Source organism: Salarias fasciatus, chromosome 5 (genome assembly GCF_902148845.1).
Source record: "Salarias fasciatus chromosome 5, fSalaFa1.1, whole genome shotgun sequence".
NCBI classification, from domain to species: Eukaryota; Metazoa; Chordata; class Actinopteri; order Blenniiformes; family Blenniidae; genus Salarias; species Salarias fasciatus.
In genome coordinates this window covers 20,511,882-20,538,556 of record NC_043749.1, presented here as the reverse complement: position 1 = coordinate 20,538,556, position 26,675 = coordinate 20,511,882, and the positions used below count along the sequence as shown (strand labels likewise).

Genomic DNA, 26,675 nt, shown 5'->3' with positions numbered 1-26,675 from the left:
AAATTACAGGAGGGATATTGAGTTTGCTGACAAACAGCAGGTCTTTCCAGCTGTAATTATTAAGCATGTGCTTCACACTGACAAAACTCTGACTGGTCAGGTAATAAAAAATCACCTCCTACACAGAAAGAGAATGCCGGACGTCTGAGGCTGCGTTGCATTATGCTTCACAGCCATCATCAGGAAGATGGTCACATAAAGAAGACAACTTGGATTAATTGTGCATCTGTATCTTGCTGGTACAGATATGCATCTCTGGAATATTAAAATAATGGTAGAATAATTCCCTTCTCAAAATAAATACAAGTACACCAGTGCAGACATCAGAAGATAACTGGCCCTCATGCAAGCATACCAAGAAAAGCCAAAAAAAACAAAAAAAAAAAAAAACAACTCATCCACACGCTCATGTTGATCTGCTTTGTCCTTCAGTAAAGAGGCAACATCGACAGAGCTCAATGTGCTGATCGTCTGTGTGAAGACGCCGCTACAGAGCTCAGCAGAAAGCTACAAACACAACAGCCGTCCCTCATGACGCGCAGAGCTTCTCGTCCATACTCCCAAATAATACACTTTGTTGTCCGTATAATGTCCATCCACTGGGACATCTCAGCCGGCCCGTGAGGGCCGACGTTCAACTCTCCTCCACCCTCTGGAAACCTGAGGGTGTGGATCTCATACGCCGTCTGTGGTTTCTCCTCGTGCAGATGCACGCGAACCACAGTCTGACTCTCGTCTCTGCTGCTGCTGTGGCCTCCGCAGCAGCCCTCAGCTTGCAAGGATGGGCGTGATCACTTCTCTTTAATATTTCAGAGGAATTTTTTAAAAGGCAAAACTTTTACAAGGTTAAACTTGTATTTGTTTTTATCAAAAGACTTTGAGAAACTGATGAATGGCGATACATGTAATGAAGACCATAAATGGGGTATACTTGTATTGTAAAACTAGGAATCCAACAGCAGTAAAGTTGGACGCTACATATAAAGACATAGCATGATATATGTTTCAAAGAAAATTACATTTCAAAATACTTCATAAAATTCTGCTTGTTGCCCTTGCATTCCTTCGGGTGGTTACATATTTTAACATGAAACACATAAAAATTCGAGTGTTTTGTCAATATTGAGTGCTTGACATGTGAGTGAGAATTTGAAACTGAATGCTCGAAATTCAGTCCCAGTGCTTGAGAGAGAATTAAGAGCCATATTTTACATTTTTCCAGTTCAAAAATGATTCGATAACAGGAAACAACATTTTTCAAGCCCTGAACAGGTCCCTGTAATTGAATTATCTATTATGTTGTGTCAAAAATGAGTTGATTTTCAGCAATACAAGAATCTGTTATGTAAAATAAAGATTTTAAGTATTTTCAAATGTGCTTATAAATGGGGACGACGCTGAATCTACACTAGAAACTCTCAAAGTTTGAGGGATGAAAAAAGACAGCATGAAAGGAGTAATTAATGACAGAATTGATTCTGATATGCTGTAGACTAACTCATCAATGTATCCCAGGTCTATTTGTGCAGTGCAAATGGTTGAATAAAGAATTGATGTGCAAGCAGGTAGAAGAAATTACTGCCGTGTTGGTGGACTGAGGTTCTGCAGCTCACGTGCGCAAGAAAGACGATCCTCACACTCAGACTGCAAAGATCTGGGTATCTGCATTTTTCTCTGCTATGAAAAAACTAAAGGAAAAAAACAACAACACACAGACAAGCATCATGATCGCTCATCTCAAACACAGAGTTTGACAGCTGGCGGTTAAAAAAAAAAATCTTTTCATCAAGACCTCTCTGTAGTGCTGCATGGAGGCGTATGAAGATTTACATTATCAGAATTATGCATAATTTAGTAGCAGCTGTGCGGTGATGGAAGTCTTCACACTTCTTGATTATTTCCTCCTCTGAAACATATGACACAGATCATTGTGCTTTGCTTTGTGCATGTTGATGACACGATATGCTCACGAGTTCGTGTTTCACTTTGTGCGTCTCAGGGTGTGGTATATAGAGTGGTTTTACAAAGCAGTGTGAGTGCCAGATATTAGAAAACGTAGCAAAGTTCAGGTAAAGTAAACACATTGTGTACTTTCAGTGAGGGGACAGACTTATTAGGCAGGGACAGACTCGATTACGAGGCTGAGAAGCCGCTCAGTGACAGATGGGCGGCTCAGTTTGGAGCTCTGATTGGATTTTAGTATTTTGATTTCGCAACTCTCCCCCTAAAAAAAGTAGTACCCTCAGATCACTTACAAGTTTGATCCACTGTATCAATATATCCTTTCAAGGCTCATTTCTGTATTTTTTTTTTCCTTCCATTTGAAATGTAGTGGCAGTCTTTCCCAGGCTCTCAAATGTGTGTGTGCAGCTAAGCACTGCTCTCTCCATTCATTTTCCTCAGGGCAGCCTACTTCTACCTTCTTATTGATCTGCTGTGCAGCATCAACATGCTGGAGTGTCAATTAGAGAGCCCCTCCCACCCATCTGTGAGAGGAGAGCTGCAGCATCTCTAAAAGTTTCCCCGGCTGGTCTGACCATCCAGCAGCTGCTCTGGCCTCACAAGATGAAGAGGGGAATAATCAGCTGGAAAATAAATAATACATTCGCTTCAGATGTATCCTTGTTTGTATTTCTAATGTTCCTTTTGCAGTACTGATTGGATGCTTGGACTGCAGCTTGGAAATTTCTACAGTGAGGTGATAAAAATGCGAGAGGGTTTATAGGTGCAGGGGCAGGGCTGCGTAACAAATGTGTCCGCTTGAAGGAGAACAGATTTTTCTTTTTCCTTTTTTTTTTTTTTTTTTTTTAGGTAAAGTGCATTCATGAGGGCAGATGGATTGAGAAGCTCAGAAGAAATGAATGCTTTTTAGTGAAAATAAATCATGTTGTGGCCTTGTTACTCTGAGCAACCAAAGTCTCCAGTATGTTTGCAGCATTTCTTCAGATTCCACCTCCGCCGCCAGTCTCTTTAGTGTTTACTGTACTAACTCAAATACAACACGCTCTTTTTTTCGTTCTGCGTATTAGCATTCAGAAGTTGTGTAGAGGTTTTCGGTTTTCTTTCACAAGATTGGGACACTCAGACATTCACAACGTGCTTTGCTGGAGAGCATTATTATAATATGGTCCTAATGTTTTATAGCTTTTGTCAAATAAAAGTGTTTATTCATTTTAACTTATCCAGCAGGAGTTTCTGAATCCTGATGTGTGTTGAAAGAAATAACATGAAACAGATTTCCTTATTTTCTTTTGCGTTACTGATGCTTTTATACAAACTCCAATTCCAGAAAACTCAGGATGCTGTGTTTAACGGTAACAAAAAATGAACATGAACAACATATCAGATGTTGAAGTAGGAACAATAAATTGTTTCAAAGAAAACATCTCATTTTGAATTTGATTAAGAAAACAGTTTGGAAAAAGCAACATTGGGAACTGTGTAGCTGATGGAGATCTTCTAAAACTTTAATCTCACTCCCAGCATTGTTGTTGCCTTTACAGATGTATAAGCTGCCCAATGCCACAGGCAGAAATACAACCGGACTTTTGAACTCTCCGTGGAAAACAAGCCAGATGGTCATTCTCCTTCAGCTTGCAGGAAAGCAGCATCCATGTTTTCCAAAACAATTCCCAAATTCTTGTTTATCATAGCACAAGGCAGTTTCCACACGCAGCGATTTGGAGAATCATGCCTGTTCTTACAAGCAAAGTTGTCTGAAACCTGAAAATGCAAGCATCCATTTTCGACCTTCAGCCTCGTCTCTCATTTAGAGACTTCGATTCTTCGACCTCGATTCTTTGAATCTTTTCGTGATATTATGCCCCAGCGGCCTCCAACCCTTTCCCGGAGATCCCTTGCTCTGCATGTTTTAGATGACTCCCTGCTTCAACACACCTGGATGAAATGATTATTTCATCATCGGGCTCCTGAGATCGCCCAGTAATGAGTCCTTCATTGTAATCAGGTGCTGCTGCTGCTGCAGAGAGGGACCTAAAACATGCAGGACTGGTCATTTCCAGGAGCCTTGTTATACACTATAGGAAGTAGCGTCTTCAAAGTCTTCACAATTTTACCAAGTGGAAATGTATTCTGAAATTGTTTCGCAATTTTTCGATGCAGTTTGACATGGTGAGCCTCTGCCAATCCATTCAATCCATTCAATCTTTTTTGAGACGTTTTTGCCTTTTGTCGAATTCAAAATAGGCCAATATTTCCCTCTAATGATGCATCTTGCACTCATTGTGGCCAGAGTATTAATGAGGACGATTCAAGCTCTTAGTTGAGGTCAAAGTAAATTCTCTTCACTGTAATAGACTCCCTGTTTGTATGATCTGATTTCACCTGCTCAGTTTTGATGAGATGAGCAGATTAAAAAACAAAAAAAAAGTGAGGCTGATGTCAAATTACAAGCGTGGCTTATAAAATTCAAGTACTTAGGAGGAAACTGACTTGAATGACTGCTTTAAGAAAAAAACAAAAACTAAACAAAGTGTAACCCCCGTTACAAATAAACATAGCATTTAATGATTGAGAAAATGGGTCAATAAATAGGAATAAATAACTTTATTAAAAACATTACAAAAACAGTTAAATATTATTTTAAATATTGTTATCATTTATATAAGTAATTCATTGGTTTTCATTTTGTTTAAAAAGAAAAAGTATTTTACACTTTTGTTTCAATAAAGTTTTTCAAACGCGCCCCTCCCCCACCCGTGCGAGCTGCGGGAGACGGAGAGAGCAGCCGCTGCAGCACGATGATCTCGCCTGCACGCAGATCTGATATTAACAGAAAGCTACGAGAAATACTACGAGATATCAGCGCAAAACTGTTGTCTAACCGAACCGGAGGAGGGGTGTGAGCCAAAAAAGGAGTTTTAGCCACTACCAGAGGAGTTTTGGCCAGGTTTCTGATTCCCCCCGGAGGAGTTGGGAGAAGTTTCTGGGGTTGAACTTTTCACTGTGACACAGAGGCGAGCCTGCCCAAGGGGCACAACTCATCGGACTGCACTACATCATCACGTGGTCCTTTTCTACACAGCCAACACAACCCACGAACTCACTGCCAAGGTTTCGGTAGGAGATTGACATTTTTTTCTGTGGATCCAAAGACTTTAAAGGTTCATTTTCATCAACGGGACACGTTGCTGAAAGGACATAAGAAGTGTTTGCTAGGCCAAAGAACATTTAGAAAAAGCTGTTCTGAAGTCGCTTTTGCATTTTGTATTGTTTTTATTTTGATTTTTGACAATTTTGTAAACTTTAAAGGTGCCATTGGTGTAAACTTGAAGTTGCAAAACTGATTCAAAAGGTGACAAAGGGTGAACATATAGAACATAAAATAGAGCTTAAACCCAAAATTAAGCAGTTTATTTTAGTTTCTAACTGAAAACCCATAAAATTACATGACCGGTCATCTGAACTAAAAATAGATTGAAACATAAAAAGGAACTAAACTAAACCTTTTGTTTAAACTATAACTGAAAGATTAAGGTGAAATCAACTTAAAGGGTTCTTTCAAGGGTGCGTTAACTGAGTTAAGTGCCAGTATTTGTTATTTGTTTGTCAACTTGTAAATAAATTTATGCCGGCTTTTCCATTTGAATTTAACCTGGCTGTGGTTGTTTATTCATTCACTCACCACTACATCGAGCCTATATCTGGTCCAGTAGCTTGATTATCTTTGCCTGATAGCATAGGTGCTACAAAAGGCAAATGGAATAGAAGTAATGCTTTGCTTTTTTCTTAAAAAAAAAAAACAACAAAAACCTATTAATCAAGAAATGAAATGTAGCTGCAGAGGAATAAAAGGGAAAAGGACATATTAAGTGTTTAGTGCAGAAGTAAACGGAGGGAAATCTGTCAAACACCCAGGAAGATGATGAGGTCTTAAAAACTGTCTGAATGTTGTTCACTGTGGGGAAAATGATTTTGATCACTTCAAGAGTCTGACAGAGAGCTGAGTCAGATTGTGTGATTCTTTGTTGTTTTTTTTTTTTTGACAGAAAAACTGGGAGCGATTAAATTTTTAGAGGACGACTGTTAAAGTTATTCACATGTTTGCAAACGTGTGGTTTTCTTCTCGTCACTGACATCCCGTATACGATGGATATATTTGTCCATATGGTGTGATCTGCCCCAGTACTTCCCGTAAACATCAACATATTGTTCAAACACTTCCTGAATATTTAAAATGTTTGTGCACAACTTGCCCCGGTAACAGATGCATGAGCAAAACAAGAGAGCGTCTGATGTAAAACAACACCCACACCATGTCTTCTCATGCCCATTAAAAACTATTGACAACCATTTTGGCATTTCAGTCATAAATCCACTTCAGGGTAAGCCTTTGGTAATGGATTTAAACAGATAATTAGCTAACGTCAAGACTTTAAAGACACAAGCAATCACAAAAGAATTCTTCAAGCCACTGTAATAGGTTTTGACTCGGAATTAAGAAATCTCTGTAAATTCAGCCTTTGCAGTAGCTTTGCAAGGCCATATAACTTTTTATTTGCCTGAAGGTTATTGTATGGCCTTTTGAAATGAATGCAAAGTCTGATCTGAAATATGCCTTTGTACCTGAGGAAAGGTTGTCCTCTTGATATGAATTGCCAGTAATTCCTGCAGCTGTCTTTGACATTTTGTGGCTGGTGTTGTTTTTCTTAAGCCTGTGTCGAACATGCTCATAGAGGTATGCCATTACGCCTCCATTCCGAGCCTTTGTGACATTGTTTTGTTTGGGATCATTGTTTTGGTCGCAGTGCATCGAAAGCAAAGCAAAAAATTGTGGTACATTTTGCAGGCTTAGGAAATGAGATATTCTCCTGAATCACTGACAGCGTGCAGCCTGATTTCTCATCCTGCTTTTTAATATGAGTCACTACATTATTGCATGTCATGCTATATAAAAGTCTGAAGGTGGTTTTTGCTGACCCTTGTGCTTCATTAAAATAGGAATCCGCTTTCATATGATATGTTGTGAGATGATTTATTCAGAGGATATTAGGCAGCCAGTATAGATCTTCCAAATTACAGGAATAATTATCTGCTTTCTGGTCAAAGAGATAGTGCCCCAAGATATATGCACCTGAAAAGAGAGAAAAACAAGACCATTAATAGAATAATAACGCCTGTGATCTTGTGAGGTGTGAGATCTTTTCCCCCTCACTTGCACCTGAGACAACCTTGCAGATTGGCTGGTGTTTCTCAGTCTGAAGCAGACATATGAGCTGTCACCCCACTGACTTTTCTTTAGTACAAACACAAAGTTTGATGAGATCTGTCTTGAAATCTGCTGTCTTGCACAACAGTTTCTTATTTGAACTGCTCAGTGTTTACAGCTGGGTCTCTTCTAGTTTAGTTTTTTTTTTTTTTTTTTTTCCCAAGCTCTATGTGCACAGGGCTATGGAGGCAGCCGCAGCGACTCTCACTGCCTTTATCTCAGTGTTTGCTTGAATGTCAGATATGCTGCTGCATGATTTGGTCTGTATTTGGTCATGGGGGCTAAGGTGAGTTGGCTGCCTTTCCACTTGTCATCTGCTCTGCAGCAGTTTAAGTGGACCTGCAGTGAATCAAGTCTGAAAAATTACTTCTCACTCAGTAGGAGATAGTTGGGTGTATTCAAAGGACCTTGTCACTTCCAATATGCTCTCAATGAATCTCAGCCTTTGCCGATCCAAGGCCTCAACCCACTCCGCTGGAAAACCAATGTGTACAGCCCTATTCTGAGCCTCTGTGCTGGGAGATTGTTCCTTCAGAGCCTATTACAGCTTCAGAAATGAACAGGGCAGAGACATGTACATACAAGATGGCCTGCAGAGGCATATTATGTGCGTCTCGCTGGCATGGGCGTATTGTGTGCATGACGTGTGTGTGTGTGTGTGTGACTATCAGGTAGAGAAAGTAGCAGGGAGGGAATAATGGTGTTGGAGGATGTCAACGTGCCTTCCAGGATGATGCTTAGGAAGTGAAAAGCCCTGCATTAAATCCACATTATGTAGCTGACAATCTTGTTTACGACACATGAATTGGCAAAGAAAATTCATCTAATAATCCTCACAAGCAGTGAAAGAATAAACAAACGCATCTGGGCACAGCCACCATCAAAGATCTGAGAGTCTGGTTTTAATGACTCAAAGTCTGTATATGTGATCATCATATACATGTCCCTGTATGGAAACACTTTCTGCCATTGAAGAGGCTGCTTCCAGTCATGAGCCAGTTGTGATAATGCAATGACTTCTTAGGATTGATGTGTTTCTTCTTGTTATCTGTAAAAGCTACTCGTGAAGTGGAGCGGCCCGTCATGTGACGAGACGAAGATTATTCCGAACAGAATTATTATAGCGATCCATCTTGTCGTGCTGTTATTGAATTTGTTCAAAAAAAGTGCTGATGTACAAACTGATTTTGTTTCAGCAAATTTCACATTGAATACGTTTCAGCAAGGTGGGGCAGTAATTATTTCTCTCTCCTCCCTGCCTGGTTTCAGCCTGCTGGCTGATGGGGCAGTTCTGTGTGTGGGGGCCGCTTCAGATCCCTTCTATTTGAAATATGACTGCAATATCTGGCCTGCATGGTGGTGCATTGGTTAGCACTCTCATCTCACAGCGAGAGTATTTCCAATTGAAGGTCATTCTGAGGGTTTTTCTTTTTTTTTTTTGGGGGGGGGGGGGGGAGTTTGCATGTTCTCCCTTTTTGTGCCTGGCTTTTTGTTGCAGCTTCCCACCATCAAGTGGGGTTGGCTCCCCCGAATTCACAGATGGATCACAAGATTTTTTTTCTCTTCACTTTGCACATACTTGCTTTGCCTGTGTTGGTTTTTCACTCCAGTTTTCTGAAAGGAAATACTTGTTAAGTTAAAAAAAGTTACTGATGACTCTACAGTGCGTATGTACCTGCCTGCATGTGTGTGTTTGTTAGCGCTGTGATAGAATGGCAGCCGGTCAAAGATATATTCTGTCTTTTACCTTGTGTTTGCTGGGACAGGGCGACCAAGTGGTCATATAGGAAAGATACTGAGCTGACTTTTTCAATCATATTTCGTGATATTCTCTCAGCCATGAGTGTAAAGATGAACTCTCTCTCCACTCTGTACTCATGGCAACCAAGTCGTTGAAGCTTTTTTTTTTTTTATTTATTAACAATCTCTTACACAATTCCTTTAGAATAAACAAGGTCATTCGCCACATGCTGCATTTTCCTTTGGGCTCATATCACAGCATCTGCTCTCTATGTTATGACTCAAAAGAAAACCTTGTTTCCTACACATGTTGCAAAAACTGTTATTGTCACTGGTTATAACTGGGCATTGTTGACTTAACAGAATCTACTTTTGTTTTGTTTATTGCACTTTACAGTCCTGAAAGGCACAGACAAGCGAGACTATGAGAGTGCATGTGAAATTCATCATAATATATTCATTGATTTCCGTCTCTTCTATGCAGAAATATTGAGTAATGCAGTAGTGATCCATTTGGCACAAAGAAACATCAACTCCATGAGTGGCTTATTCTGTCCTTTTGAGGCTCCCTTTGAACTTTTGACGTATGCAATGATTTCACAGGCTTTGAAGGAGCTTGTAAGTGTAGCAACCGCCGTCCCAAAAATAATTTCTCCACAAAGCGCAGCCTCAGAGCACCAGCCTAATTGCTCCTTCCACTGGCGATAGCGCAGCCTTTTGTGAGAGAAATCATAAAGCCACTTTCTCAATTTGTTCGTTTTGTGCATGACAAAAATCGGAAACGTGATGTTTGAGGATGTCACAGTGTTGTGATAATGACTAAGTGCGTCCATTGACGAGGCTGATAGGTGAAAATGAAAAACGTGGGTTGTGACTCTCAGCTCTGTCAACCTTGAGAGTCCATGGCAACCTTTTGAATTCTGAGCATTAAATGTAGGCAGACTCTATAGGAGACAGAAATTAGTTTGGGAGCAGAATGGCGTCTTTAATTCATGTAAAACTGAGCTGAAAAGCTTAAGAGAAAAAAAGTGGTATTGGAAAAACTCACACCAATACAAATCCCTGCATCTTTCTTTTCTGTTTTCTTTGTGCACTCTCTCACTCTTCTTCTCTTTTTCATCTTTCAGGAATTTGCTGTGAAGCCTGTGGACCTATGCAGGCCTGAGGGCTCTGACATAAACCAAATCCCTGCCCAGGGGAGCGGAGGAGATTAAAAACATCTGATTGAGGTGGAGAGGGAAGAGACGGAGCGAAGGAGGGAGAAACGGGGAAAAAAAAAAAAGCTTATCATTCACCTTTGTTCTTCCTAATGCCCCAAGTGAAGGATCTCCATAGGAAGGTCTGAATAAGAAGAACAGCTGCCCACTACTGTGGTCATATGATGGAAGGAGGGAGTGAATGAGGAGAAACGAGCAGGATTACATCCTGTGAGAGAGCCTACCTCATATTCTGCATTAATTGAATGCCTGGAAGAGAGAAGAGACATGAGAGGAAAGCTTTTTTGTGCCAACTGCTTCAAGAGGTATTGCAATTAACCCTCTGGCCAACATAAAATAATACCTGGCTTTTGTTGTTCTCCGATCGCCGGGGCTTGGTCGTGTGCTGCTGATGCGCTCTTGGGCTGTGGTCATGTATAAGCCTCTGGCATGCAGACCGGATCGGACCGGCAGTCAGAGAAAAAGCTTGACTCAGTTTCTGCTGCTGCTGCTGCTGCTTCTCTTCGGCTCCCTGAAGGCCGCTCAGGCTGCCAAACCCAAAGGGCCGGGACACACACATTTGAACTCCATCCGCATTGACGGAGATATCTCCTTAGGTGGTCTCTTCCCAGTACACGCCAGGGGCCATGATGGAAAGCCGTGCGGGGAGCTGAAGAAGGAGAAGGGTATACACAGACTAGAAGCCATGCTCTTCGCCCTTGACCGCATCAATAATGACAACAATCTGCTGCCTAACATCACACTGGGAGCGCGGATCCTGGACACCTGTTCCAGGGACACTCACGCCTTGGAGCAGTCGCTCACCTTCGTGCAGGCTCTGATCGAGAAGGACGGGACGGACGTCAAGTGTCTGGGCGGGGGGGCGCCCATCATCACCAAACCCGAGAGGGTGGTTGGGGTCATCGGAGCCTCCTCCAGCTCCGTTTCCATCATGGTGGCCAACATACTCCGCCTCTTTAAGGTAAGATGCATCAAAACGTTTCACTGGCTTGTTCGATCACTTGTTGAATGAAAAGAGCAAAGAGAACAGAAGGGAGTCGGCTGAACACTGGAAAAACAGCATTTGTGAAAATTATTTTTTTGGGCTTTATTGATCCTCTTATATACAGTTTTGTTTGAATAATTAATAACTCTGGCTGGGAAAACAACATGAGCTGCTGAACCGTGTGAGAGAGTGATATGGGTTTGATATCTGCTGCCACACAATGGACACTTTGATAGCTTAAGAAAGAAGATTCCCTTGTAAATCTCATCACTGTGGCCCCCGGAGGAGTTGGTTGTGAAGCAGTGAAGTATGGCCTGTCACAATATTGAAGTGATTAATGGAAGTTAATTTCATTTTTAGCTCATAACCTTTCTCTTGAGTTTGATTCTGACATTATAGAGCCAGTAAGATCAATCCATAGACATTTGGTGATATTTTAACGCATATATACGTTTTACAATCCATTCATTGAACTTATAAGCTGACTTTATGGTGGTGGAGTGAAGAGGGACGGGATGGAAGGATTAGCACGTCAGCTGAAGGTGTTCTGTCTGTGAGTCAGCAGTGCGAACTAACCACGACTCCAGTGCGCAGCCCTCCTCTCAGCTATGATGGCTCTAATAGTTCCTGCCACGCTTACGGCGTGACTGCTGTTCATCGCTCATCTCACTGATAAATATTGCACCTTGTTTTCACTTCAGAGGAAAAACACTTCTTTAAAAGTCCTGTCGTGAGCTTGGAACGGTTTTGTGGGTAATTACACATTTGATTTCAAATATCACTCAAATCACGTTCGCCGGTAACGGAGAGTCGGCGGCTCATTTAAAGTCTGTGCTGATGAAAGGGAGGGAGTCTTTCCCCGAGAAAACACTCAGACTTACAAAGCAAGAACGCACCTTTAAAATGCATTCCAGGTCCTTAGAGTTAGTCCTGACTTCTGATTTTTACCTTCACCCCCATGTCTCATGAAAATTAATTTCCAATCGAAACGCTGCTCCTTCACGTCTTGCTTAAAAGCACTGCGAGGTCGAAGGCTGACTCCATCCCTGCAGCTCACTCGGAGTCTTGCTTGAGGACACTCCAGCAGGCCAGGTGTTTATTGTCACCGCAGAGGGCTCTCGCTGACTGACTGCATCACTTCAGATATTATTGCGTTTTTTTTTTTTTTTTTTTTTAGAGCCACTCCATCAGTGTCAGCGATTTGAAGCAGCAGCTGAGGAGCTGCGGGTTCAACTTCAGGCGTGCTGTTGAACATTTTATAAAGTCATATCGTTGCACAGCGAACAACACAGGATCAACGGAGTCCTTGAAAACATCACATCTGCAGATGTTGAACACAGAGAGGAGTAAACAATGAAAATTAATCAATTTTTTTATTTTCTTAACATTGGCTTGTCTTTGTGGAAAATAGTTACTTTTACGATCAGGAGTCTACTTTTCAGAAAACTACCAAAGAAATTAAATCGGACTCTGGTAAACTAAAATTTGATAAATTAGATCAAATTATGAGAAAAATGATATTGTAATCTTCAGTGATAAAAAAAAAAAAAAAGAATTCAGTGTAAGATTGTCCCTGTGTGCTCTGAGCTCCGGCGCTAAATGCTCGACCTGCTCAATGGACCACACTCCTGCACGACCTCACTGAAGTGACGAGTGTGTCGGCGGCGTGCAGGGGGAACGCTGCGCAGCGTGAGGACATGTTGCCACTGAGCTGTTATGAGGACATGATGTTGTTGTGTTTTCTTTTTATTTCCTGTTGATTCAATATCACATTAAGGTGTGTGTGAGAGCTGCAGTAACAGGAAGTTAGCGCAGGGTGACTTGTTTGTTGTTGAGCTGATGCAGTGTTACCGGACAGAACTAATGAATGCAAACAGCATTAGTCATAATTCTTTGCAGGGTCGACTAATGTTAAAAATTAAAACCAACAAACAAATAAATGTCCCTAAGCAGAAAACACAGTGAGAAGAAAAAGGGGTTTTTATTTGATGTGGTAAATTTTGGTACACTATGTAATTAAACTAAAACAGGATAAGAGAAATACAAACATTATTATAGCGGTAAAAACTTTTTTTTAACAACAGCAATAGTTTAATATCTCATTACAAATAAATCTGAATTTTCCATTTGTTATACTGATCCCATGCCTCTTCTGCTCATTTGGCTGGGAGATAATTTAGCAGAATTGGCCAAATATTAAGATTTCAACCGTTTTCATCGTAGCTTTTAATTTCTGTTTTCAGCACAGGTAATGGCAGCTGGCTGAGAGCCTGTGCACTAAGTGGATGGATCAAAATGTAATTTGTTATTAATTTATGCTTGCTGAACAGGTGTATTGATTAAACATTTTCAAAGCTATTTCTGCACTTTATCTCGGATACGAGTCTAGCTATCGCAGTGTTCAAGTCATCCTTTTCCTCACCAGGGCTACTTTCCATGGGATGAATCCTCTTCAATCAGCGTGAACTTTATGTGACAGAACACACATACCTGCAAAGACACACACTTTTACACATACTAAGGCTTTGAGCATCTTTTATATCTTTTTAATATATACACTTCTGCCTTTTTTTTTTAATTTTAATTGTGTAAGTCTGTGTGTAGTTTTGTGTCAGAGACGAAAAAACTTCATTAGAACCCCTGTGCGGGAGCTCGATGTTTCTCTCTGTCTCCTTCTCATAAAATATGCCTGTAGGGGAGCTCACACAGGTAGGAGCTGGATGTGGCCAGCAGTAATGAGCATCTCATTCAGCGCTGTTCTTCATCCTGCTCTCACAGAGAAGCCTGAGTGCCTTTGTCATTAGACAGCGTTCGGCTCTCCTTCATCAACATGCGTAAGCGATGTCCTTGCATATTTAATCTGGATTTCTCTGATCTCCCCTTCTCGTCATCCTCAATGTATACATTAGCGTTCCCTCCTTTTTCTTCTTTTTAAATCTCAGACAGCTGGAGGTTAACAAAGCGGCTTCAGTCCGACAGCAGCAGGTTGAGCCGACCGGCACACCGAGAAGTCGCTGGGACTTCTGACTCACGCCATTGAAAATCAAACATTTTCAAAGGCAGTCGGCAAATCAATCAGCATCCACTCTAATTGAATAACGGTCATTACAACAATCAAAAGAGAGAGTGACCTCCTCACGTGATGTAATGTAGTCTGCTTGGTTACATGGATTAAACAGTAAACCCTTAATGGAGAGTGGTGGGTGGTCATTGAGGCAGACTCTTGAATTATGGCTTTCTGGGGATCCATAGGTCAGCCAGATGCCAGGCAGTTCTGCTGGACCTGATGGAGCTGCTGAAAGCCCCGGAAGGTTTTAACTTTACTGCCTTCTCCTGCACAGGCAAGACCTCATTTGCTGCATGAGCCGACGTGCAGAGGGGAGGACACAGCTACGTCTGGGAGCGCTGCGGCTAGACATAAATGTTTGCTTTAAGTGGAGGCAACGCATGCACCGGAGCGCCAGCTCAGCATACTGATGAAGGCAAACACACTCTCAGACATGTATACATGCACACTAATACACATTTCAGAAACCACATGCACACACCGGTTGAAATGGTTGCACTGAAACACACACACACACATGCACACACAAACACAAAGCAACACAGCCGTATACAAAAGCAATCAAGCACATTTGCACGCAGACCACTTTAAAGCCAGCAGCGGCAGCCACCCCGGTGTAGTTAGCAGGTTTACAGAAAGTGTTTCCTCAGCACTCAGCTGCATACAGATGTGGTCCAGCAGCCTGATGAATATTTTACTCCAACCTTATGTAACGGTAACACAGGGACCAGGAGTTGCAGCTCAAGAACATTTCAGTGTAGCTCGCCGAGAAGAGGGAGCCGCTGCGACAAGCATTTGGGGAAAAGATAATTCATGATCACAGACGAGCTATGTCAGGTGATTACATTATTCATTTGCGGAGCAGATGTGCTCACTCGGCTGACACGTAACATCTACGACACGGATTACACGACCAGGTCTGTCTGCCCCCCCCCCCCCCCCCCCCCCCCCCTCGATTATTCAGCTCAGCAGGAGGCTCTGAAAAGGGATTTCCTCTTCAACGCAACTGTGGCTCAATCCTGTTAGTTTTCCAGAGAAAATCTGTGAATTTTTTTTTTTTTTTCCTGTTTTTGCTCCACTGTGTCATGAAAACAAGCAGCACCATAGTTAGTCACTGACCCAGGGATAAGAAGCTCAGGGCCTTGTAGCCCTTAATGCTCACTGGAAAGCATTTTGCAGGCTCCCTGCTCTGACAGTACAGTTTACTGTTGGCTGGGCAGAGCATCTCACATTTACTGAACGGCTAGTTTTTTTTTCGCAACAAAAAAAAAAAAAAAAGTCCAAAGACAAGTTTTGAAAAGAAGATCCATTTAGTAGGAGAAAAAGAAAAATAATTTCTCATGCAAGAGCACACAGGCCTTCAGCAACCCACTCATTCTGACATTTTCCCTTCCCCTCAGTTCATGTTGTTGTTTCTAAGTTTAACACTGGAGACACAGAAGCCGACCTACCGGGGCATTGTTTATGCTGCTGCACTTTATAAGGGAGTCTTCACAACTGTCTCACAAAGGTAAATCATACCTGTTATTTCTAAAGGTCTCGGAAGCAAAAACAAAACATTAAATCCCGCGTTAACTTCCTTTTCCCCCCATACTTGCTCGGCCTGTGTAGTTACTGTGCTTCTTGCACGCGGCATTTCTGTAATTCGTGTCAGGCGGTTTAATTGGTCTGACCTCTCATGGGTTAAATGCTTCAAACTGTCAACTAAGTGGAAAGTGATATTTAGCGCTCGGAACGGGATGAACACAATGGATAATGAATAGTGCATTAGAGATTGCCTTGAGCTGCCATTTTGAGCCTTATTTTCTCATGAATTATTGTGGGATTTTGTACACAATAGCATTAAAAGCATGTAAATAATGAACCGCAGTGCTGAATAATGCATCAATGTAAGGGAAATTAGCAAATATACTCTCCAGTACTTCAAGGATTGTGATCTAATAGACTGACCCAAGTTATGTTGTGTTTAAGAATTCTGATTCTGATCATATTTTATTTATTTTCTTATCTCATACGAAATACTGCTTTGTAAGCCGGATGCACGGCAGGGTACATATTTTTTTTTGATTAGAAAGTTGCGATACCATTCAAAATCCAACTTATAGTCCGTATTAGCTTGCGTTTGCTCTTGCTAGTGTTTCTTTTTCTGTCGTGTCATTTTGCAGTGTGCTCGGGTGGTAAAATGTAGTAAAGCTGCACTCACATGACAGCTTTTGGGGTAAAAAGCTACTGGTGTTAATCTCTTTAAGAAGCGTATGTTTATGGCGTAGCATCAGTCACAAAGCAACAGCGAGAGCCGCAGCGAGGACGGCAGCGATCATGGCTAGGTGACGCTTTCCTTTGTGGTCTCTTGAATGAGTGAGCTGCGGCTCTGCCACATGTTTCTTTCCCAGAGGTGCTCACCATCTGCTTTCTAGCAACCTCTTTTCGTGAGTTAATGGTTATTTCCCTTCAGTCGAAGCTCTGCTGGTGTATGCATATCAGCTGGGTGAAATCCATAAAAGGCAGGTAGGTGTGATCACTTACTCATCGCCTTTCTTTAATACTGAAGGAGCAGTAAAGGATCTTGATTTCCTAAAGGTTTTACCTTTGTTAGCATGAGTTTTATTTCGAGGTACTTTGAATATATTCATAAAAGTACAATATGAAGAGAGCTATTACCAAATATCAGCTCTCTTGTGTATAAAATATCATCATATCTGCTAGTTTTTTCTGGTATTTTTATCCCATCTGTCTATTTTTCTGATATATAATATGTATTCCATGCATTTACACGAAAGTACGGCATGTTCTGCTTGTTACATTTTAGGGCATGTGTGTTGATGATTCAGACGAATTCAAGTGTTTCAATATCCAAACCGTTTTTTCTCATTTTGCCTCTTTTGTGTCTCTCATATGGCGAGACACAAAAAAATATGGGCCATGAAATTTCATGCCTTGCCTCACCTTGTTCCGATGGTTTTTATTCTCCTATAAACCTTCCAGTGACACCGCAGAGTGACGGCCTCGTGCCAGAATTGATTTAGCAGCTCATTTGGGAGAATGACAGCTAAATCAAGATTAACTAGTATCAGCCCATCGAGGCATCTCGCTTCGACCAAGCCCCCTCGTTCAGCGAGCCAGTGACAAGATGATTGTTCACACTGACTGCTTCACTATGAAGCAACAAAGGCCAATTTCCCCCCTGTTGTGCACCAACTTTAGTTTTATGTTGCAGAGTGGAACATTAGAACGTGAGAGTGGAACTGTAAGTGAAGTTAATTTGCTGCATTTAATACTGTGTCCGTTGCTTAAACAAGAATTTGTAGATATTTAATGTTTTGCTTTTTTTTTTTTCTTTTCTCTTTGATTGAAGATCATGTTAGAATAACAGTTTATAGAATTTATTTCGAATAGGGAAATATGACTTTTTTTAGGGGGGAAAAATAATGGATGGTATCATTTTCCCTCCTAAAGTGATACTGCGGGACAAACAGAAAGGTGGTATAGGCCATTATTACTTTGTAATTTCAAAATGACAGCCATTTTTGGCCGGAGCACTGTAAGTCATTGTGAGCTGTGGATAATAATCCTGCTCAGTTCAGGGAGGTGATAACTTTCCTTTTTTTTCCATTTTCTATATTTCCCTATGCCATATTGTCTTTTTTCACTCCTTCTCCTTTGCCCTCTCCGTCATCCAACTATTCCATTAACCAAGTGCTGACCATCTGATTGCAGCCATTAAGCCATCTCTTTCTTTCTCCTCTTTTGATATCCAATATACAGTACATGCAGTACTTGTATTCATCCACCTCGGGTTTTCATTTTCATCAACTTGGGGATTATTAGGCACGGTAAACCACAGTCCTTTAACCACCGGAGGGGCTTCAGCATCATCTAAGCCATTTCATTCTGCTCATGCACAGCTGCCTTCACCTACAGTGCAAGGCTCTGTCTGGATCAACACATGAGAGGGGCATTTAGAGGAAGGAGTTTTCAGCCTTGATTTGGTCGAAATCCTGAATCAGACCCCCCAAAAAAATGCTGCCTTCCACAGTGTGACCTGGGTTTTATGGATCTGCTTCAAAGTCATTTTTCTGCAGCTCTAGCAGGAAGAGACTAGTCTGATCTCATGTTTTTGTGTTTTCTGGCTGGTTATTCTCAGATCTTATTTCTCTTTTCAGCCTCTCACTCCTGAAAGCATTTGGACTTATTGTTCTCTTTTTGATTACTGTGTGATTATGTGGTGGAAGGCTGTTTACATGTTTTTTTTTTCCTTATAAATGCGTCTCAATATTCCACACAAATATATCAGTCTTCAGAAAATTTCTATGAGTTTGACACAAGCATCCACAGGGGATCAGATCGCTCGTGAAATTTCACTAGTCAAAGGTTAAGTTCACCCGTGACTTTAGAGAATAAATAAGTAAATAAATGAATAAATAAATAAACAGGTTGACATCCACACAAGCATCCATCCGTCTTCTATACTGGCTTCATCCAAGGTGAGGCTGCGGGAAATGAAGCCGATCCCAGCTGACTCCATGCCAACGGCAGGCTGCACCCGAGGTCCCTACTCCATCACAGAACTAACCCGGAGAGACAGATAATCACTCACGTAGTCAAACTTACAAGCTATCTGGAGTCACCAATTAACTGATTGTGGGAGGAAATCAGAGTACACTGAGAAAAAGGTCAAGCTGACATGTTTTACAGACGACCTGGAGGCAAACAGAGGAGAGTGCAAGCCACAACACACCACCACAGCCCAGATTTGTTGATCTAATTCATAAATCTGATGCTATTGTTGACATTTACAAAAATTTACCTAAAGTTGTCACTTGGTCACCGTCCCACAGTCTGGTATTTCTGAAGCAGACCCGAGAACAGTAACAACAAAAAAGCCTCAGAATGGGGCAATTTGTTAAATTTTACTTTAATATTACCTCACTACTTTTTACACCAACTATTCAGCTGAAAACTGTTGATTTCCAAAAGTTAATCTGTCTTTGAGATGTAATAGGCCATATAAACTAGTTTGGCAAAATAATATTTGATCATATTTCACATTGAAAGATTCAAAGTATTCTTAAATACTTAAATGCCTGATCAGATTAGCAAAAGACTTCTCGGTCCACTCCACTTCCACATCTGCCTTCTACAATTAATTTCACGTGTGTGCTGCACAAATTATTTATGAATATTTATTTATGTTGTTGACTGACCTTTGTGGGATAAATGAAGTTGTCTGAACTGAACAAATACATACATACATGGCCAAGTGTACAGGCAATAGTGCAAAGGCAAGAAATCTTGAAGGCAAGAATAAAATATAAATGAGTGAAATAAAATGAATTATTAAATTAACCAGAATCCAAGACGGTGACATTCTGCTGTACCAGTTGGGGTTAGAGGATTGTAAGAGAGAAACGGATCGGACAGAGACGAGGCTCTAGCTGGTATCATCTAATCCTCACGCAGCAGGAGGCTTCAGTCATGAACTTCCAGTTCCTCTGTCAGAGATCCTGCAGGGACGAACAGGGAGAGAGACGAGACGGCAGATTACAGGACAGACCGAATGTTCGCGACAATGCTGACATGTGTATAATAGAGAGAACCAGAGGAGAGACGTTCAGTGTCGTAAAAACAAAACTCTCTCAAAAGTGTCAACCTATAGAAGCTTAACTAGAAAATGTTGAAGGGTAACTTGAGCCAGCCCTAATTATTTCTTCAGCAAAAGGAAAGTTTGAAGCTGGATGGTGAATGTAGAGACTGTGTTCGCCTCCCTCACTGAAACTGGAAGATGGTTTCACATGTAAAGGAGCCTGATAGCATCTGCCTCCCGATCTCCTTTTAGAAATTCTCAGTCTCTTATAAGTGGCATTCTGAGAATGAAGTGGTTTTAACAAATCCAAAAATTAAGATGTGATCAAATTTTGGTGTAAAGAACTTTACATTTATCATACAAAATGAATTATTACATTTTAAAAATCAAATCAAGTTTAAACTTTCATATAAAGAGTTATTCTAATAGTTCAAATGATGTATGAGATGTAAAAAGAAAAAGCATTGGTCAGATATTTCATTTCAGAAAAAGTCTCAAATATTTTATGAGTTGATGTCTTTTTTTGACCCCTCGTTTGTCTATATTTTATTTAAATTGAATTGCTTTGCAAGGATTCAAATGATCATGTCTTCTTATACACAAAGTTGGTGTACAAAGGGCTTTTACAACATTTTCAAAGAGCTGGTCAGAAGCTGACTTAGCGCCATGAAACAGAGTTTGAGTAAAATAACTTCTAAATAACCGCATTCATGGACAGAGGCAATACTATTATTTTTGTTTCACAAAAGTAAAAGCTGCTTATGAAAGAGGTGAGCGTTCGGTCGGTTTAAAGATTGATGCTGACCGACAAAATACAAAAGAACAGAAAAGAAAAAGCTTTGTATCTTCTTTCAGGACCAGGATCTGGAGAGGAAAAATGTCTCGCCTGTGACTGGAGGCTTTGTAGTCGTGAAAGTGCCAGACATGTTTTATTTGCAGGGCACAGTGAGCGTGGGGTGTGTGCAGACCTGAATATAGGGACTCAGATAGGTGGAGGCCGCTTTGTAAGCAAGTGTCAAGGCTTTGAATTTGGTGCTCGCTGCAACCGGGAGCCGGTGGCGGGAGACGAGCAGAGCGGCGACGAGGCCTTTCAGGCTGGCTTAAGATCAGACCTGCTGCCACGCTTCGGATCTGAAGCGGACATCTGGGTGTTTATACAGACAGACCTGCTTGAATGGATACACAGTGGTTGTTTTAACAAAGGCCAGTTGCAGGTGTGGCGATACAGTCATCATGATTGAGCGTCTAAAGCCACGTGAACCTTTAAGAGTAGCTGCTCATGAAAAATGACACCGATAATTCAGGCAGGTCTTGTGGGAATGACTGGATTGACCCAGGGTTGGTATTGATTTGTATGTGGGACGAGGCAGGATGATTTGACTCGGTGATCTGAAGGCACCCTCCTGTTCATGAAATGTTTAGATGACAGTAAGATGAAATGGAATTTGTGCAAAGAGTGAAAACTTTAGCTCCGGTGATGCTGAAAAGAACCGAGCAACATCAGGGTGGCAGTGAAAGAGAAACCAAAAGACTCGATGATCAAACATGGAGAATCGAAGGGCACCACTTACTGACTCTTTTAGGATCCTTGTGTTAAGTGTCCTAGAAAAGAAGAATGTGAAGCGGTGGATGGAAGATGGTGAATTAAGTCCTTAATCGAGCTGCAGACAGCAGATAGATCACCGGTGATGGAGTGATCACCCAACACAGCGGTTCTGTTACTGGAGAGCGGAGACGGCGGTACGGCTAAAGTAAGATCGGTTCTGGTGAAAGTTGTTGTCTGAAAAAAATTCTCAACAATCCGACCAGGTGCTCAAGTCTGAATCATTTATTTAATTTTTTTTAATTTATGTATGTATTTTTAGAAAGAGCTTTACACACACAGTGGTTCGCAATATTGGGGCACTTGGAGCAAAAATGATATTCAATATTCAAGACCTCCATTCAGAAATGAGAATATTCACAATTGATACATTTGCAGAGATCAAATAACTTTCAATGACGGTGGATTTCCGGTGGGTCATGCGAAAGCTAAAAGTTTCTTCAGAAATGTTCTTTAAAAGTTTGTCATTTCTGTCAACATAAAGGAATTAAGTCCAGTGTTTGTTTTAATAAAGTCAAAACTAAAGTTATTGTGAAGTAAATAAATCTCAATAGATCTCAATCTCCTGATGTTTAGTGAAAAAAAACAAAACAAAACAAACAAAAAACACTGACAGCAACACGAACTCCCAGTGACTGGTGTTTATTTTGTCAACTTCATTTAAGAAGAAATGTCCTGAATTGCAAACAAATAGTGGTCTGCCTCAAACTACCAGCTGCAGCCAAATGCACCAGCATTTCAAACTGGAACAAATTCAGCAATATTTAATTTGTGATTCATGCAAGTTGCAAGCAACATTTTAAATTGCAAACAGCCATGAATAAATGTTAAAGTTAAGCAAAGTTTTGGCAACATGTCTGAGTCTGTGACCTACTGGCGTTTGACATATTTCACATTGATTGATGAAAAGTTGCCAGATGATCTTGGAAATGGCTTTGAAAGCATGTGGGGGTCTTCTTTTTTCACAATCCAGACACATGTAGGTTAATTTGTGGCTCTCAATTGGCTGCAGGTTGGATTGAGTCTGTGATTGACGCGCGGTGAAGTGATGAGCGGTCCGGGGTGATCTCCACCTACACACCTCTGTGACCTCACCTTTGTTGAAGTGGTTAGGAAAAAAAAGAAAATCAATCTTTTCATCTTCGATGATTGAATTCTGCTTTTATTCCAAGAGGTATGTGCCAGCCACTCAGCAGTGACCTGTCAAATAAAGGGATGAAATGTAATCCAAGTGCTAGAAAAAAAAGATAAGTATCTTTATTATTGCTAGATTTTCTATTTGTTTTTATTTTATTTACTGCTGTATGGGTAAGCAGTGATTCACCGTGACTCATCTGGAAAGAAAACAAAAAGTTCTGACAAAACACAAGGCCACGAATGAGACGCTTAGATTGAAGCCAACGCATGACGTGCAGTGGGTTAAATGACTTTCTTTGTCAGGAACAATTTTTGATTAGAGTTTGTATGTTTTTTTGTTTTGTTTTTTTTTTTTATAAAAAATGTTTTTCTTGCTGTTTCTTTTCTTGCAGTAAAAAGCAAATTGCAGGCAGCAGGTGTTAGCCTCCTCTGTAGGATTTCTTTCAGATACATTTTGTGTATGCCTGTCTAATTACATCTTTTTTTTTGTAGTCTGTAATTATATTGTCCCTTATCTGTGTTCTCATAGTACCAGATACAAGTGATGGATTTAGTGTTTTGAGTCTACAGTCTTCGACAAACACCCATCCAGAATTGAGATCAGGATCTTTTGCCATCTGTCAGTTTTCTTTACATGCCAGCCACTCTCATATCTGTGTAGGTGTGTGTGTGTGTGTGTGTGTGTGTGTGTGTGTGTGTGTGTGTGTGTGTGTGTGTGTGTGTGTGTGTGTGTGTGTGTGTGTGTGTGTGTGTGTGTGTGTGTGTGTGTGTGTGTGTGTGTGTGTGTGTGTGTGTGTGTGTGTGTGTGTGTGTGTGTGTGTGTGTGTGTGTGTGTGTGTGTGTGAGAGAGGCTGTGTGTTAACACTCAAGTGCGTGTGTGCCTTACAGGCTGCTTGTTTGCATATTCCCATTCAGCCACATGAAACATTTTCCCCTGGCTAATGGATACATGTTTTTGGTGAAACACATAAACACAAACAAACGGCATGAAAACTGTCACCGTCCCCTCGTGGCTCAATATACCGTCTGCGGAAAACAAGCGTGTGCGCCGCTTCTACTCATGCATGTTTCTTTGAAACCACTGACAGCCCCAGTGCTGCGTACTAACGTTGCTTTTATTGGAGAGCAAAACAGATATCTGTAAGCCCCTTAACGTTGTTGACGATAAAAAAGCGTGAACATCTACAGTTAGAGGCGTGTTCAGACTCAGGACGATAATTGTTGTTTTCTTGCACTGGACTGTTTCACTCTGGGTTTTAACACGAGGTGGAGCTTGAACAAGATGTCTATTAGGGGTACTTAACTCTTCTGAAACAAGAGCTACTTTGAGGCTACTGAATGATACGGAGAGCTAATTGACAGCGTGCTTCCTCAATAATTACTTTGAGAATTTTTTTTTTTTTTTTTTTTTTTTTTTTGGATATAAGCATCAGAGGAAAACATTTTGGACTTGCTGGATCAATAATCTGCAAACTGCTTTTTGTGTCACTATGTTGTGTTGATGTGTCTGACTCAATTTAAAGTAGAAGTAAAACGAAAGCTTTCTTTCACTCAAGCATTTAGAATGAAAAAATGAATTAAATCCTCATAATTCAAATTAGAGTATATCATGGAGCATTGCAAAAGTAATGACTGCAACATTTGGTTTGAATTTGTTGAAACTGGTTTACCCAAATTTGTATAAATTGGGGTTCAGCCCAAGCTGAGGCCCTCCTGCAAAAAAAAGAATTAAAAAGCAAAAAAGAAAAACGGTTGTTCCAGTGTTGTTTAGTGTCATTTATTAGTGTTGAGTAAGATTTAACATTTTATTCTCATTAATCACATGATCTCCAGTGATTAATGGCAGTATTAGCAAGATGCAGTAATGAATTCAAATGTAGTGTGAATTTTCAAAGGGACTGCAACATAAACAACAGGACAATACTATTTGGATTATCAACACGTGTGCTTTTAAACAGCTGCGGTCCCTTTTACACGGTTGCTGTTGACATATTTTTACTCGACTTAAAAACTGAAATGATCAATTTCAGTAGCAATTGTCCATGCCAGTGTCCAGAGTGTTAATCAGTCCGCAGTTTTTCACTTTTCTAAGCCTTATTTGGCTTGTTGTGCTCTTTCCAGCACAGTTTCAGTGGCCTTGGGTGAAATGGCAGGATTGGCCCAAACTGAAAGGAAACTATCAGGCCCTCGTGACCGATAACGTCTCTCTACTATATCATAGAACTGAGAGTAACTAGTTATCTGGTGAAGTAACTGTTGTGTTACTTTTACTGCACTTTGATTCTCCATGAAAAACCAAACTTTCAACACTTCTGGGTCTAATCGGGTTTAATCACCGATTCACTCTTTACACTCAGTGAAACTTGCATAGTTTAGTAAAAAGTCATATATTGTTGTGTACATGCTGTTTCGAGCCGTTTGAAAGTATCCAAGATTAATGAAATTGGGCATATTGAGGGCAATGACATTTCCAATAGTCACAGCCTTTACAGGACGTGTACGGATGTTGACATTTTCTTAATTATTATAGATAAAGTGAATAACAAGCTCATTTTTTACCTTACACATCGTAGGAAATGGGATTTGTCCTCTAAACCCTTTTTTTTGGTAATAAGATGAGGTCTTCAACACAAACAGAAGCCACACACATAATGGGTGTCCTGTTCAAGTCAAATTCTGCTGAATAACATTTCTCCCAGTGCTTTATGTTCATGTCTTCTGGAGATACACCCCAATCTCAACTTTTTGTCAGCATATTTGTGTAATCTGTCACTTGTAAAACTTGTACTGCGGAGAAAATGTGAACAGTGAGAAATTCTTGCAAAGCATCTCTAAAGGGAACTGTAACTGTGATCATTTTAAGAACTTCCTTCCGATTCTGAGGATCGAGTTTGACAGCGAACTAGAAGAACTTGAATCAAGGACCAAACCAATTATAATCCAGCTTATCCGGAGCAGCAGTTTGATAAACTCACTCAGTTCAGCCACAGGGAGTCACATGAAGCAGATAGAAGTAGCTTATGCATGTTTCTCCCTTCAAACTGTTCAACTTACCGTGGTAAACGCAGAGTTTGTGTCTTTTTTGTGAAATCTCTTTTTTAAAAACCTGAAAAAAACAGATCTAAATCTGTCAGTCAATATTATCACAAGCAAAGACTTAAACTTAAGATAAATACGCAGAAAAAAACAAAGCCAATGTGAACAGCTTATCCTCTTTTTTGACAGTTTTCGGATACCTTCTTGTAAAATGAGCGATTTTTTCCAGTTTATGTCGTGCTGAATCTGACTTGAAATCCTTTTTGTTACCTTATTTGCCATCTGCTCATCTAGTTTTAAAGATGTTAGTGCCGCTGAGAGCTCCAGCATGTCCACAGTGTCATCAGCTAAAAGGCGGAGTACTTCCTGGACGTGTCGCCCAACCATCAGCGGGCCAGCACAGACAGACACACAACCTCCCACACACACATTCACAATCACACCCGTGGCCAATTTCAGGTCACCAATTAGCCTAACAAGCATATTGTTAGATAGCGGCACAGGAAGCCGGAGTATCAGGAGGAAACCCACGCAGACACAGCAGACAAAAAGTTGACCAGTTGAATTTATCGGTGACATATGGACTGGTTTTAACTCCTGAAGCTGATGTGACACAATGAACTGATTTTCTGTTTTCCTTCACTTTGACCAAACATAATTGTCTCAAAGGTAAGGGTTAATTCTGCCTAATTGACTATATAAGTCATTGAGAGAACAAGAGTTAACCTTTGCTGAGATGACAAGACGTTTTGGTTGCAAATTTGGAGGAAAATATCCCCTTACTGCTTGAACTGACTGCTAATTAGAGGTCTGGGTTGAACTTGAATACTTCTTTTAAATGTGAAAAAAACAACTTGACTTCCAGAGCCTGTAGTTTTGCACTCTGGTGCAGCTTTGAACTACAGACTCAGAGGAGCTTATTGTTCAGGGTGGAGACAGAACAAGGTTCGCAAGCAGATGTTCTAGTATGGTTGAAGTTTCTCAGGTGGACTTTTGTAATCTGATGATCACTCGTCCATCACAGAACAAATATAATTGGTCGAATGGGAACTTTATATATAGGCCAGATCAGTGTTAG

At 40.8% G+C, this 26,675-nt stretch overlaps 1 protein-coding gene across 2 annotated transcripts in view; it reads left to right on the top strand.

The window, feature by feature from the left end:
- The first annotated feature begins 10,236 nt into the window (after nucleotides 1–10,236).
- Nucleotides 10,237–26,675, top strand: part of LOC115388087 (metabotropic glutamate receptor 4-like) — a 146,598-nt gene continuing 130,159 nt past the window's right edge. The window contains exon 1 of one of the 2 annotated variants that reach the window (XR_003931450.1): nucleotides 10,237–11,146. Coding sequence is in view for 1 of the 2 variants with exons in the window: in XM_030091019.1 (XP_029946879.1) it covers nucleotides 10,577–11,146 (570 nt within the window). In the remaining variant the exon portion in view is untranslated. The remainder of the gene's footprint in view (nucleotides 11,147–26,675) is intronic. The other variant, XM_030091019.1, reaches the window with a different exon arrangement.